Raw genomic sequence first — 12,620 nt, 5'->3', positions numbered from 1 at the left:
AAAAAAAGTGGAGCACACGCTAAAGCCAGTAGATTGCACAATAAAAATTACAAACCTTTTCTATAATAAAAAGCTGTCCAGAGTCCCTTATCAGGGAGACGGGCATCATATAATTTTAGTAAAGATTTTACATGTACACACACATACACGCACACACAGAGAAGGGGAGTTGAAACATTGTTGAATACAGAGCCTTTGGATTTTTACAGTAGATTTTCTGCAGCCATCAAATTATAGCTAATTTCTTAGGATATTTGAATAACTTGAATCTTCAGAATGTGAAATCTTCATTCCCAGTTTTGTTTTATTTTAATTTCTGTTAACTTGCCAGTTCTAAATCTGTGATATATGCAACTCTCCTCAAAATGATTGTTCTCATCTGTTTGATGAACATTTGTGATGTGATTAATATCTTGAAAGTAAGAATTCATATAATAACTATGGTCTCAATTTTATTTGTTTTACAATCTTCCAGAAAAGTATTAAATATAATTAAACCAGCAATTTATACATTATTTAATATGTATAATTTAATTCTACTGAGCTTATTTACAGTACAGTATGATACTTTTCTGATTTATATTTTAGGCGATGGATCACCTGCAATCATTCATTGCTGACTGTGATAGGAAAACTGAAGTGTCAAAGAAAAGATTGGCTGAAACTCAAGAAGAGATCAGTGCTGAAGTTGCAGCCAAAGTAAGTACTTAATGTTCACTCACTACAGGGCTTTCCCTAAGGACTTCTAACTTGGTTTTATATATAGCATTATATTTATATAGAAGAATTTTGGACATCCCATTTTATATCAAATTAGTGGGTAACAAAAGACAGTATGCACAATATGCACAGATTTTTCATAGCTGAGCAAAGACTTGGTGGTTTTGATTTTTAGTTTTGTGTAAAACTGTATGTGTAGGCATACATATAGATGCCTACATGTACATATTTGTGCATTACAAGGGTTTTTGAATTGAATTAAAAATGGAATATATTGGTGTGTAGCAGTGAATGCAAAATTCCAAATTATTATTTTTTCTTGTCTATAAGAAGAGGCAGTTGAATATAGCTTCTTCTTGCCTGTCTGTAAGAATAAACACTGTAGTGCCTTGAAATTACAACTCTCAGTCCATTGCTACTGACTTGGTTGGCTGGGGCTGTTGAAGTTTGAACTTCTGAAGGACACTAATTACCCATCTGTCTTAGTGATATGAAGATGCTTTTGTCTAAAAAAAATAACATGAGCAGGAATGAAACAATTCCTATGCCATAGTTATATTTATTGAATATTAATTCATTTTCAGTATTGAACATTTTGAAATGTTGCTCCTTTTTCATATTCAAGTACTATAAGCAACATATATAAACATTTATATTTATTATTGTTCAAAATCTGCAGAGAGCATCCATAGCATAATAGACCAGAGTACCCTGGAAAAAGAAATGGGTAGCTGAACAGAAGCACTTCATCCTGCAGTGTCTTATTGCTTTATATTGATATGGCTTCTATATAGTGAACATTAGTAATATTAGTAAGTGTAAATATTGCTTTTCTCTCTGAAAGGCTGAACGAGTCCATGAATTAAATGAGGAAATAGGAAAACTGCTTGCTAAAGTTGAACAACTTGGAGCTGATGGAAATGTGGAAGAGTCTCAGAAAGTAATGGATGAAGTAGAGAAAGCAAGGGCAAAGAAAAGAGAAGCAGAGGTAATCTGATTATGTACAAAAGTATATTCTTTCAGTTAGTCCTGGAAGGACAATTTTTTATTCATGGAATTGATAACTAAAAGAATATTTAAACTATATTCTTTGTTCTCAAAATGTCAGTAAATACACATACACATACACACATCAACTGTTTATTTTATTTATTTGTGGCTCATCTCAAGTTTTTTATTAGGCACAATGAACTTGTGCTACTTCTTTCTCTTTATGAAGCCTAGCATCTAGAGAAAGGAATCCCTCTACATCAGAATATTCCCTTAATCTGATTCTGGTAAACTATCACTAATTATATCCCTGTGCAAAATTCCTTGGTATCAGAAGGATTAAAACATTCATAAAAAGATGGAACATACTCAGTGGTTTTCATTCACCATAAAATATTGTTTCAAAGGAGAGAGAGGAGAAAATAGTACAGATGAATAGCCTGCTATAATCCCTTCAATTTACAGTATATTTACTGTACTATCCTGAATAAGAACTTTTCTGTTTAGAAGAATTTTGCTTATTTACAGATATCAGTTATTACTCTTATAATAATTTTAATCAGGAAAACAAACACATAACACATTCAAAGAGCCAAATCAATCAGCTATTGTTGATTCTGTAATTAAGGATGTAGGTTGTTCATATCTTAAGAGACATATTTTGATGCATCTTCTAGGAAGTGTACCGGAATTCCATGCCTGCTTCCAGTTTCCAGCAGCAAAAGCTACGGGTTTGTGAAGTATGCTCAGCCTATCTTGGCCTACATGATAATGACCGGCGACTTGCTGATCATTTTGGAGGAAAATTGCACTTGGGTTTTATTGAAATAAGAGAAAAGCTTGAAGAACTAAGGGTAAGCTTATATTGCCCTTTTCCAGCAGTTGTTAATTATCAGACTACTTCAGTAATGTCCTGTTGAAATTAATATAATGCAGTTGGAAAAGAGGAGCTTCCTCAAAAACAAAACAGTATAAATAGTCCTTTACTGCCTTTCAAACAAGAAATGGACTTAAATTTGCATTTGTGACTAAGCTAGGGGTGTAGAAGTGTAGTTCCAAAAGTGATGACATATACTACATTCATAATGTTGATAACATGGCCTGTCAGTATTGCATCATCATTTGAGTATTCTCTTCAAAGAGGAGAGAGAGTTGGGTACTCAGACCAGATTGAAAGAACAGAAAAACAAACAACTGCAAGCTCTGGAACATTTTTAGAGCTGATAGTGACTGTTGGAGAGTGTTTGGCAATTGAATGAGGGTATATATGTTTTTTTTTCTGCCCAAGTGTTTGCCAACTTGCTAAGCATAGGGTCTGGGAGGATGGGCTTGCAGCTATACTTGTGTTACTGATAAAATGATTAACACTAGCTGGAGTCACATTTGTCAGCATTAAGAAAGATACTATATGTAGTAAAGATATGCAATGGTTTTACACTCTAAATACTATATTTGAGTGCAAAATGTCCTATTTCAAAATTTGAACATTTTGGATATACCTAAAGAGTGTGCCCTGAATTATATGTCTATGAGCCAAGAAGTGGAATTAAAGAGCTTGGATGTTGGATTAGAACCAGACCTTCAAGTCTACTCCCAATATTGAATCTCAAAGAGTTGTAGGGAAAAATGGGAAACCGGAGTACTATCTTGAGTTGCTAAAGGGAAGGTTCTGGGCAAATTATAATCCTTACAAAGATTGAAAGAGTAAATGTAAACAAATAACCAAAATACAAATTGTATTATCATAATCATATGCTCTCTTATCATTCAAATCAAACTTAGTAGCAGAGGATTGGAAGGGTATATCTGGTCCATCTATTGCTTCTGAGCACTTTAGAGTCCATAATATGAAACAAAATGGTGGATTAAGATGACCCTACTTTGATTTAGCAAAGCTATTAGTATATATTTATGAAAAGAATTATGTTGTTTTATAGCCTGACTTTGACATTACTAACAAGTACATCCAATTTCATTTATGGTCATTTATTTTCCTGCTACTTTTAGTTATTCTCTGTGATTACCCGTATTTTCGGGCATATAAGACTACTTTCTAAACTCTAAAGCATGCGAATCGGCTCTGAAGTCGGGGGTCGTCTTATACGCCAAGTCATCTTATATGCCGGAAATTACGGTAGATTTTAATTTTTGGTAGCTATGGACCAAAATTAATTTGATTTTTTCATTACGATTCCCTGAGTGTGAGTGCAGTTAACATGTATAAAAATGATGGTAAAGTAATTGGCAATAATATTGTGACAGTATACATATTCCGTATATTTTTTATATGATATATGTAACCTGCAGTGCTATCAGATTAGAATAATGCTGCCAATTGGTGAGAAAAAGGAACTTTGTCTCATAAATATATATTCTTAATGGTTTATATCAGAGTTCCCCAACCTTCCTGGCTTTGTGAACCAGCAGGGTGGAGAGGGGATGTTTCCACGTGAGCGGTGTGCCTCATTTGCACAAATGTAGCACATGTGCATGCTTGCCTGCCCTTGTGCAAGTGGAGATGCACCCCTGTGCTGGCTTGCCACTTCTGTGGCCAGTTCAGAATGGCTCAAGGCCCAATAATGGACCGGGGGTTGAGACACCTGGTTTATATAATATTTCAATATTTGAAATTTCTTATCTTTATTTTTATAATGATTTTAGAGAGTTGTGGCTGACAAGCAAGAGAAACGAAATCAGGAACGTTTAAAGCGGAGAGAAGAAAGGGAGAAAGAAGAAAGAGAGAAGTTAAGAAGGTGAAACTCTATTACTTATTGTCTAACAGTCTGTTCTTTGATTTTGCTTTTATAATTAAGATTCTTGCATAAGTAGACATTGATCCCATAGCTTCAAGTTGCTGCTAAAAATGAAACTGAAATTAAATATTAGTTTGTTGTTCCCCCAGAACTTTGCCTTTAGCATGCAAAATGTTTTCCTTTCATGAAGTAAAATATGCACATAGACTTTTGAATGTTTTCATTAGCGTGTGAATTGCTTTGTGAGGGGCAATTTCTAAATTGAATAAAAATATAAATAAATGTTAAATACACACATCAGTCTTAAAATAATGTTCATATTTATATTTACCAATATGTTTATTAAGATTTTATATCATCTATAGCAATATTAATGTGAGATAAACCATTTGATATATTATTCCCTTTAAAAGATTCCCTGGAATAAATTATTTGAATAGTTAAAGACATTTGAATAAGTAAAGCCCCAATTTGTTACAAATGTCCGGTTATGTTCTGTGAGACATCTTAATAGTGCAGGTGATAATTCCATTTGCAATTTCTATAAACTTATCTTTATTTTTTTTATGTTTAGATCTCGTTCTCACAGCAAGAACCCCAAAAGGTTGGATGTTCTTTTTTTCTCTGTGAATATAAACAGTTATATCTATCAAACATTAAGAAAGTACAAAAAATCACAATGGGTTTGCTTTAAAGAAAAAAAGGTTTTGTGATTTTTTTTTAATACTATGATAGTGATATACAGTAAATACTTGAGAAATAATTCTGTAAGCCTTAGAGCAGTGTATCTCAACCTTGACAATTTTAAGACATGTGGACTTCAACTCCTAGAATTCCACAGCCAGCAAGGCTAGCTGTGGAATTCTGGGAGTTGAAGTCCACATGTCTTAAAATTGTCAAGGTTGAGAAACACTGCCTTAGAGGGAGTGCCAGTTAATCTTCCTGAGCTAGAAGTGCCATATTATGGGTCCAGCCACTAAGAAAGTCATTTCTTGTCTCCTGGAAAATAGAGATTGACACCAGATTTCAGAGAGCCCATAAACAGATTTAGAAAAGAGTTCCCAAAGTGTCTGTGATCTAAACTATTCAAATCATTAAAGGTCATACACAGCATTATGAATTAAACCTAGAAGCAAACTACCGTGTTTCCCTGAAAGTAAGTCTTACTTTCTTTTAGGCTCTGAAATAAGCAGAAGTTTTTACTTTCAGGGAGGGCTTACTTTTTGCCGGAACTGGCACCAGTAGGCCGCAAGCGCGCGGGGGTGAGGCGGAGCCTGTGTGGCAGCAAGAGTGTGGTGGCAGACCAGGTACGGTACTGGTTTGGCTGTGGAGGACGGTGGTGGAAAGGGTGCCGAGCCTGGTGCTGGGCGAGTCGGCCCATATCTTCCGTGTGACCGCTGGAGCGTTCCCCCCCGCTGGCCTGCCAGGGCCCTTCACCAGTATCCGCTGGTGAAACCAGCTACTGCCGGCCCCGACCTCTCAGTCCCACCGCCTGCTTGCCTGCGGCCGCAACTAACCAAACCCTTGGCGAGCTCCGGCTTCTGCCCACCCTGCCTGCTGGTCTTACTGCTGCTAGGACATTTCTCAGCCGTGTCGGGTGCTGTGCAGCCGCCAAGTGGCTACCCGTGCTGCTGGCCTTGCGGGGCTCTTTGCCCTCCACCTGCATGACTACTCGGTGCTGCAGGCAATGGGCTAAATCTGAACCTGGCACTCTTCGGGCTCTAGCGGGTGCTTCCCTTAACATGCCAGACACCTGCCGAAGCCACGCAGGGTAAGGTTGCCACGCCCCCCCCAGATGCCGTCGCCTCTCCAAGCGTTTTTTACTAACCTGCCTTTCAGCTACATTGCGTTTCTCCTTTCGCTTCTCAGCCTTCACCGCGTGTTTGTGGGACAAAAAAACCTTAGAAAATCTGATTAAACTTTTCTTTTTTTTTTTTTGTCCCACAAACACGCAGCAAAGGCTGAGAAGCAAAAGGAGAAATGCAATGCAGCCGAAAGGCAGATTAGTAAAAAACGCTTGGGGAGGCGAGGGCATTGGGCAGGGGGCGTGGCAACCTTCCCTGCGTGGCTTTGGCAGGTGTCTGGCAGGTGGAGGAAAGCAACTCCACCCCCCTGGCCACCTGCTTTGCCTTCTTAGCTCATGGTGGCGGTGACAACCGCCGGCCAGGCAGAAGGCAATCTGGCAGGAGCAGCTGGTAGAGGCCAGAAGTGCCCAGCCGGTATGAGAGGTGAAGCGCCTGCCAGGACCCAAAGAGCTCCAGGTTCAGCCCTTAGCCTGGTGCCTGCAGTACCAAATAGGCATGCAGGCTGGCAGCATTCACCAGCCCAAAGGCAGAGGCATGGGTGGTGCAGTTTTTCTGGGCCAAATTGCCCTGCGCCAGGCAGGAATAGCCCAGCAGGGCAGCCCAGACCAGCACGGCTAGGAGGGCAAAGAGACCCGCGAGGCCAGCAGCATGGGCAGCCCTTGGCGGCCGCACGGTACCCAACGCGGCCAAGAAATGTCCCAGCAGCAGTGGGGCCAGCAGGCAGGGCGGGCGGAGGCCGGGGCTTGCAGAGCGTTTGGTTTGTTGCGGCTGCAGGCAAGCAGATGGTGGGACAGAGAAGGCAGGGCCAGTGGTAGCCGATTCCACCAGCTGCCACTGGCGAAGGGCCCTGGCAAGCTGGCAGCAGGGGTGGCGTTCTGGCAGCCACACAGAAGATCTAGGCCTACTTGCCCTGCCCCACGCTAGGGCTTACTTTCGGGGGAGACCTTATATTAGCCCTCCCCCCAAATCAGCTGGGACTTACTTTTTGAGTAGGGTTTACTTTAGGAGAAACACGGTAGTAACCAGTGCAGTATCACTAGCTAATGTACTAGTGCAGGGGTGTCAAACTCGATTTCATTGAGGGGTTTCCTACAGAGGGGAGTGGGACCAGGGTGGACACCGGGGCTTGATCCATCCTGGGAACCTCGCCAACCCTCTTGGGCCAAAAGGAGGGGGCACCCAGCCTGGCCCTTGAGCTCATGGGGCCCTTGCTGGAGGACAAGGTTGGACGGCGGGAGCCAAGTGTGCAGGGGCACGTTGTGGCGCCACACTGGACACTTGCCTCATCTTCCCGGATGGGCCCAGATTTGGCCCCCGGGACTGCCCGGGAGACAGTGAGGGGCCGGCCCAGCCGCACACCCCTGGTACATGCACAGAGGCGGCGAATGCATGGGAGCCAATGGTGTCTGGCTGCAGCCCGCTGGCTCCTTGGCCAGCACACTGAGGCTCCGCAGCCCGCTGCAACCACCAGGGGAGCCCTTTAAGTAGCAGGCATGGGGGAAGGCATGTCCCATCCCAGCCATAGTGGCTGCGCAAAGACAGAAAGTGGGACGGAGCAGGTGCATCCAGCAGGCCGGATTACATGCCTCCCACCCCCACCCCCCCATTCCTGGTGCTATCACTGCACCTGCTGCTTGCGAGGGTTGACCCATTGACTGCAGTGGGCTGCGGAGTCCTAGAGTGTGCCAGCTGAGGGTTTGGTGGGCTGCAGCTGCTGCCAGACACTATTGACCCCCATGCGTTTACTGGGGGGCGCCCAGCCAGGCTGGACCAGCAGGGGCTGGACCCTCACCATTTCCAGGGCGGTCCTGGAGGCCAAATCTGGGCCCATCCGGGCAAGGCAGGTGGCAGAGCGGAGGTGGCGTCTTTCTTTCAAGTGCTGCCTGGGCTAACAGTTGTAGAAGATCACTCAAGATTAGGTAGTTGCTGTTATTTAATTGGACTGATTACTGTTTTAAACCAGTGAAAGTATATCTAATATATTCTATTTTAATTTCTTGTGACTTATTTTAAGTTACAAATTCCTCAATGACGTGTCCACTTAATAGTAGGGTATACCTGCCATAGTCTTGCCAGTGGCAAGTAACGAGTACTGTTTTTATTTGTTTTTAATCGACCACCATTGATTAAAGACATTAAAGACCACCACTTCAAGACATTTTTTAAACTTCAGTATTAGATAACTTCTTATTTCATGTAAAATATTCCAGAAGCCTCCAAACTATTCAAAATCTTGTAAAAAGAGATTGCTCCAATAAGATATTTTCCTTGTAGGACTTGCCTAATAGAATTGTTAGGGATTAATTGAATTATTGAGGATTTCTTCTCTGTAATTTTTTTTCAGATCTAGATCCCGAGATCGCCGTAAACATCGATCTCGGTCATCCTCTCGTGAACGAAAGAAAAGAACCCGTTCCAGGTCTCGTGAAAAGCGACATCATAGGTCTCGTTCTACTAGTCGCAGCCGTAGTCACAGTCACCATAGGAGCAGGCATAGCTCCAGAGACGGAAGCAGAGAACGCAATTCCAAAAAAAGGTAATATTTTAATGAGCAGTTGGCATTTTGTTAGCTTCTGAACAGAAAAGATTGCACCTAGGGCCTAAGCCATCTACCTATCTTCAACAGTAGCTGGGGTTTTTTTTTTTCCATTTTGTTTATTATAAGTGCATTGGAACAGTGTACTTCAAAGGTTTTTTTTTAATTACAGTCAACTCAGGTGCAAATTTAGGGTAGCTTAACCAAACAAGGAAATCAACATGCTTGGAAGATTCACAAGGTTTTCAGAAGTGGGAAGAAATCTCAGGAGTCAAATTCACCCCCTTAACCCTCACTCTATAAGCATTCTGACTTGTCAATAAAAAAACTAGGTCAAATTGGAAAAATGTAGGAAACTGAACAGAAAACAGATAGTCATTGACTTAAGATCACTATTGGGACTGGTAATTTTTATTGTAAGTTGTGCAGTCATAAATTGAGTTGGATCTGATTTTACAACAATTTTTACAGCAGTTGTTAAACGAATCATATGGTCATTAAGCAAATCCAGCTTCCCTGATGGATTTTCTTTTGCTTGAAATTGACAAAAAAGGTAGCAAATCGCAATCACATGATCCAAAGAATGCAACCAATCATAAATGCAGATTGGCCAAGTGCTGAATTGTAATCACATGGCCAAAGGGGGGGTACAACAGCCATAAATGCGAGTACATTGTGTAAGTCCCTTTTTCCGAGGCCATTGTAACTTTGAACAGTTGTCAAACAGTCATAGGTTGAGAGATAGCTGTAGACTGAAATAAAAATCTGTAGATATTTTGTGGCAAATTCTTTTTTAAGAGTTTAATATAAAATTCTACATTTATCTACCTGGAAGGGAACACCAATAACATCAATAAATTCAAAAGCAATACCAAAAAGTGATTATGAGTGTAGTCTAAACCTCAATTTCCTAGCATGATTTTGGTTTGTAACGTTTTTAAATTTAATTTAGCAAATATTTTTAGTTTTATATTCTATTTTGGGACTTTTTGTTCAGTCTTGAATAATTTCAACTCATTTAAATGTGCTGTATCAATGTATATTCAGTATATCTTTAGTCTTCATTTACCTAATTAAAATAGGAAATAAAGTTAAATATCTGAAGTAGTAATTTTACAAACGAAGGTCTTCAAAACTATAGAAATAAATTGCAGTATTACAAGAATTGATAGAATTAAACTTGGTTATGTGATTGTGCTTATTGATTTCTGTTTACAAGCCAGACTCAGGTGAATTCATCAAGTCGTAGGCATTTTTTCAGCATTCATCTTCCTTGAAATTACATTTCAAAACCCATTTTTTCTTTTGATCTTTTGTCTGTTTATTCAGTTAGTCAAAGCTTCAGATGTGATCTCCAATGTTTAATTTTTATAAGCAGGTTACTTAAATGTTGAGTCTGTCGCACTGTGGATTTGCATCATTTGTAGTAGCTGAAGCATTCTGTACATTGGTGACACTTTAAGCAATAGCGTCCATACTTTTTATTACTCTAAGAAAATTACACTGGATAGCACTCATTTGACTTTCTCAACTTTTATATTCTTGAAAAATAAAATTAGTGATTTCAGTTTAATATTTATTCTAATTATCTTAGGCTCTGTGTTCTTTCCATTCCAGTTTTGGAAATGATACCCAGTGATAATTGTGCTGTTTTATGCTCTGGTAAGCTGAATGAACAGTTAAAATCAAATGAAAGTAATATACATTTTCAGATGCATTAACTTTTTCTTCAGATCATCAAAAGAAAGATCTTCTAGAGATCAAGAACGAACCAGAGATCGTAACAGAACATCATGTGACAAAGAAAGTTGCCCCAGAGAAAAGTCTCCAAGAGATCGAAACTGCAAAGAAAAGAAGCGATCTTATGAAAGTGCAAATGGTAGATCAGAAGACAGGAGAAGCTCAGAGGAGCGTGAAGCAGGAGAGATATAACTGGCTGTACATTCACTTGATGCTTTACCTTCCTATGAAGTTGCATACTGTGGTTTAGTTTACAGTTATTAAAAGGGACACCAGTGAGCAATTCCAATGTTTATCCATCTAGGATAGATGTACAGTGTATAAACATGGTTATAATGAAGTCTGAATGGATCAGTTTCCATTGATGATAACTCGATGATAAGTGAAGCAGTTTCCTTTTTTCTTCTCTTCCAGTAAACTTGTAAGACATATTTTCAAAGATCTATCTTCAAGATACCAGGTTTATGTACCAACATAATAGATTTAAATGTTTTATTCTCCAATACAGGTTATAGTGAACAAAACTATAGTGTGCTCTTTGCTTTGGATGCTTTCAAAACTTTATAAGCTCTTCTAATTTTATTCTTTCAAACAGCAGCACTGAATCATTTTTAAAGAGGTTGAGTGGGTTCCAGGCTTTTATTACCACCAGAAGATTGCGTTCTCAGTTCCTGCTTGAGAACTGAACATGTTTGGCAATGTTTAGGTTGGGGACATGTGCTGAAGAAAATGACAACTTTTAAATTTTATTTTTATTTAGACTTGGAAGTCAAACAGCTGTTGCATTTCACCTTTCAATTTTTTTTGAAACTTTGAAATCAAAGCCAGTCCCATATCTTTGTACAATTTAATTGGTCTATGTTCAATATATTTGTTTTTTCTTTCAAAATGATTTTTCTGGGGGTTTTTCTTATGGTGTGTTTACTGCACATCCTTAATTGTATACAGCAAACAATAATAAAGTAAGCAAAAATAATTTTTGTCCAGTGAAATAGCTGTGTGTTCCCACTCCCTCTTAACAACTGAAGTGCATGCTTCTAACATTGCTACGTTTTTCAATTAAATCTGGAAACCTATTCTCATATTTATTTGAAAGGCAATGTTTCATACATTTGTTCATGAGTGTACTACTAAGTCTAAAATACTTTATGTAACTCATATTTCTATGCATATGAAATACAACTTTCTTTGAGGAGGTAAGTTTTAACAACTGAATTGTGCACTGACATTCCAACAGACATTTTAGACAGAGTAGAGAAATTTATTGTCAGATATATCATTGCATAATATACTTCAACAACCCAAGTATGTGTAGATATATTACCTTCCATTAATTTGTCACAAAAAATTAATATCTAATTTGGAGCTGAAATTGCTTCAGATTCTTTTCTTTTTTTATAGTTTAATGGCTTTTGTAATGATGAACTTTTTCCTCAGTTAAGAGAAACTATATCAGTGAAACCTGTAAACTAACTTTGTTCTTTCCTTGCTGTCCTTAGATGATTAACTAATCCCAACAAGTTTTGTTTTTAAAATTCTTTGAAATGACAAGTACAAAATTCATTATTGTCAAATAATGCTTAGTTGATCAATCTTAATAGTTAACTAATATGTTAATCAGGGCTATTGTTGCATTTTAAATTTACAAAATGAAAGTATGCATACTTTTGGAATTTTTAAAATGTAGATATAAAGTTTTATTTTCAGTAACAGATACATACCCTTCCTCAGAATATAGTGCCTTGCACTTATTTCAAAATTACGCAATCCAGCATTGTCTAAATCAGTGTTTCCCAAACTTGATTTCAAAATTACGCAATCCAGCATTGTCTAAATCAGTGTTTCCCAAACTTGACAATTTTAAGGCATGAGGACTTCAACTCTCAGAATTCCACAGCCAGCAACGCTGGCTGTGGAATTCTGGGAGTTGAAGTCCACATGCCTTAAAATTGTCAAGTTTGGGAAACACTGGTCTAAATGTATATGTAAAAGTAAATAATAGATTGTCTCTAAAAAAATTATTTTACAAACTAATACATCCAATATATTATTGCTGTCGAAAATGAGCCTGCAAAA

At 38.8% G+C, this 12,620-nt stretch overlaps 1 protein-coding gene across 3 annotated transcripts in view; it reads left to right on the top strand.

Annotated features, from left to right (window-relative positions):
• LOC120304715 (putative RNA-binding protein Luc7-like 2) overlaps nucleotides 1-12,277 on the top strand; it is a 59,127-nt gene extending 46,850 nt beyond the window's left edge. For 2 of the 3 annotated variants that reach the window (XM_039335624.1, XM_039335623.1), the window contains 7 exons: nucleotides 589-699; nucleotides 1,565-1,708; nucleotides 2,388-2,564; nucleotides 4,372-4,463; nucleotides 5,038-5,067; nucleotides 8,613-8,804; nucleotides 10,538-11,520. In XM_039335624.1, coding sequence (XP_039191558.1) covers nucleotides 589-699; nucleotides 1,565-1,708; nucleotides 2,388-2,564; nucleotides 4,372-4,463; nucleotides 5,038-5,067; nucleotides 8,613-8,804; nucleotides 10,538-10,736 — 945 coding nt within the window. In that variant the 3' untranslated portion in view covers nucleotides 10,737-11,520. Of the gene's footprint in view, nucleotides 1-588; nucleotides 700-1,564; nucleotides 1,709-2,387; nucleotides 2,565-4,371; nucleotides 4,464-5,037; nucleotides 5,068-8,612; nucleotides 8,805-10,537 lie in introns of all 3 variants that reach the window. The other variant, XM_039335622.1, reaches the window with a different exon arrangement.
• Nucleotides 12,278-12,620: the final 343 nt, after the last annotated feature.

Source organism: Crotalus tigris, unplaced genomic scaffold (genome assembly GCF_016545835.1).
Source record: "Crotalus tigris isolate CLP2741 ecotype Arizona unplaced genomic scaffold, ASM1654583v1 scf7180000017644.4837335, whole genome shotgun sequence".
NCBI classification, from domain to species: domain Eukaryota; kingdom Metazoa; phylum Chordata; class Lepidosauria; order Squamata; family Viperidae; genus Crotalus; species Crotalus tigris.
This window is presented reverse-complemented; position numbering and strand designations above follow the sequence as displayed.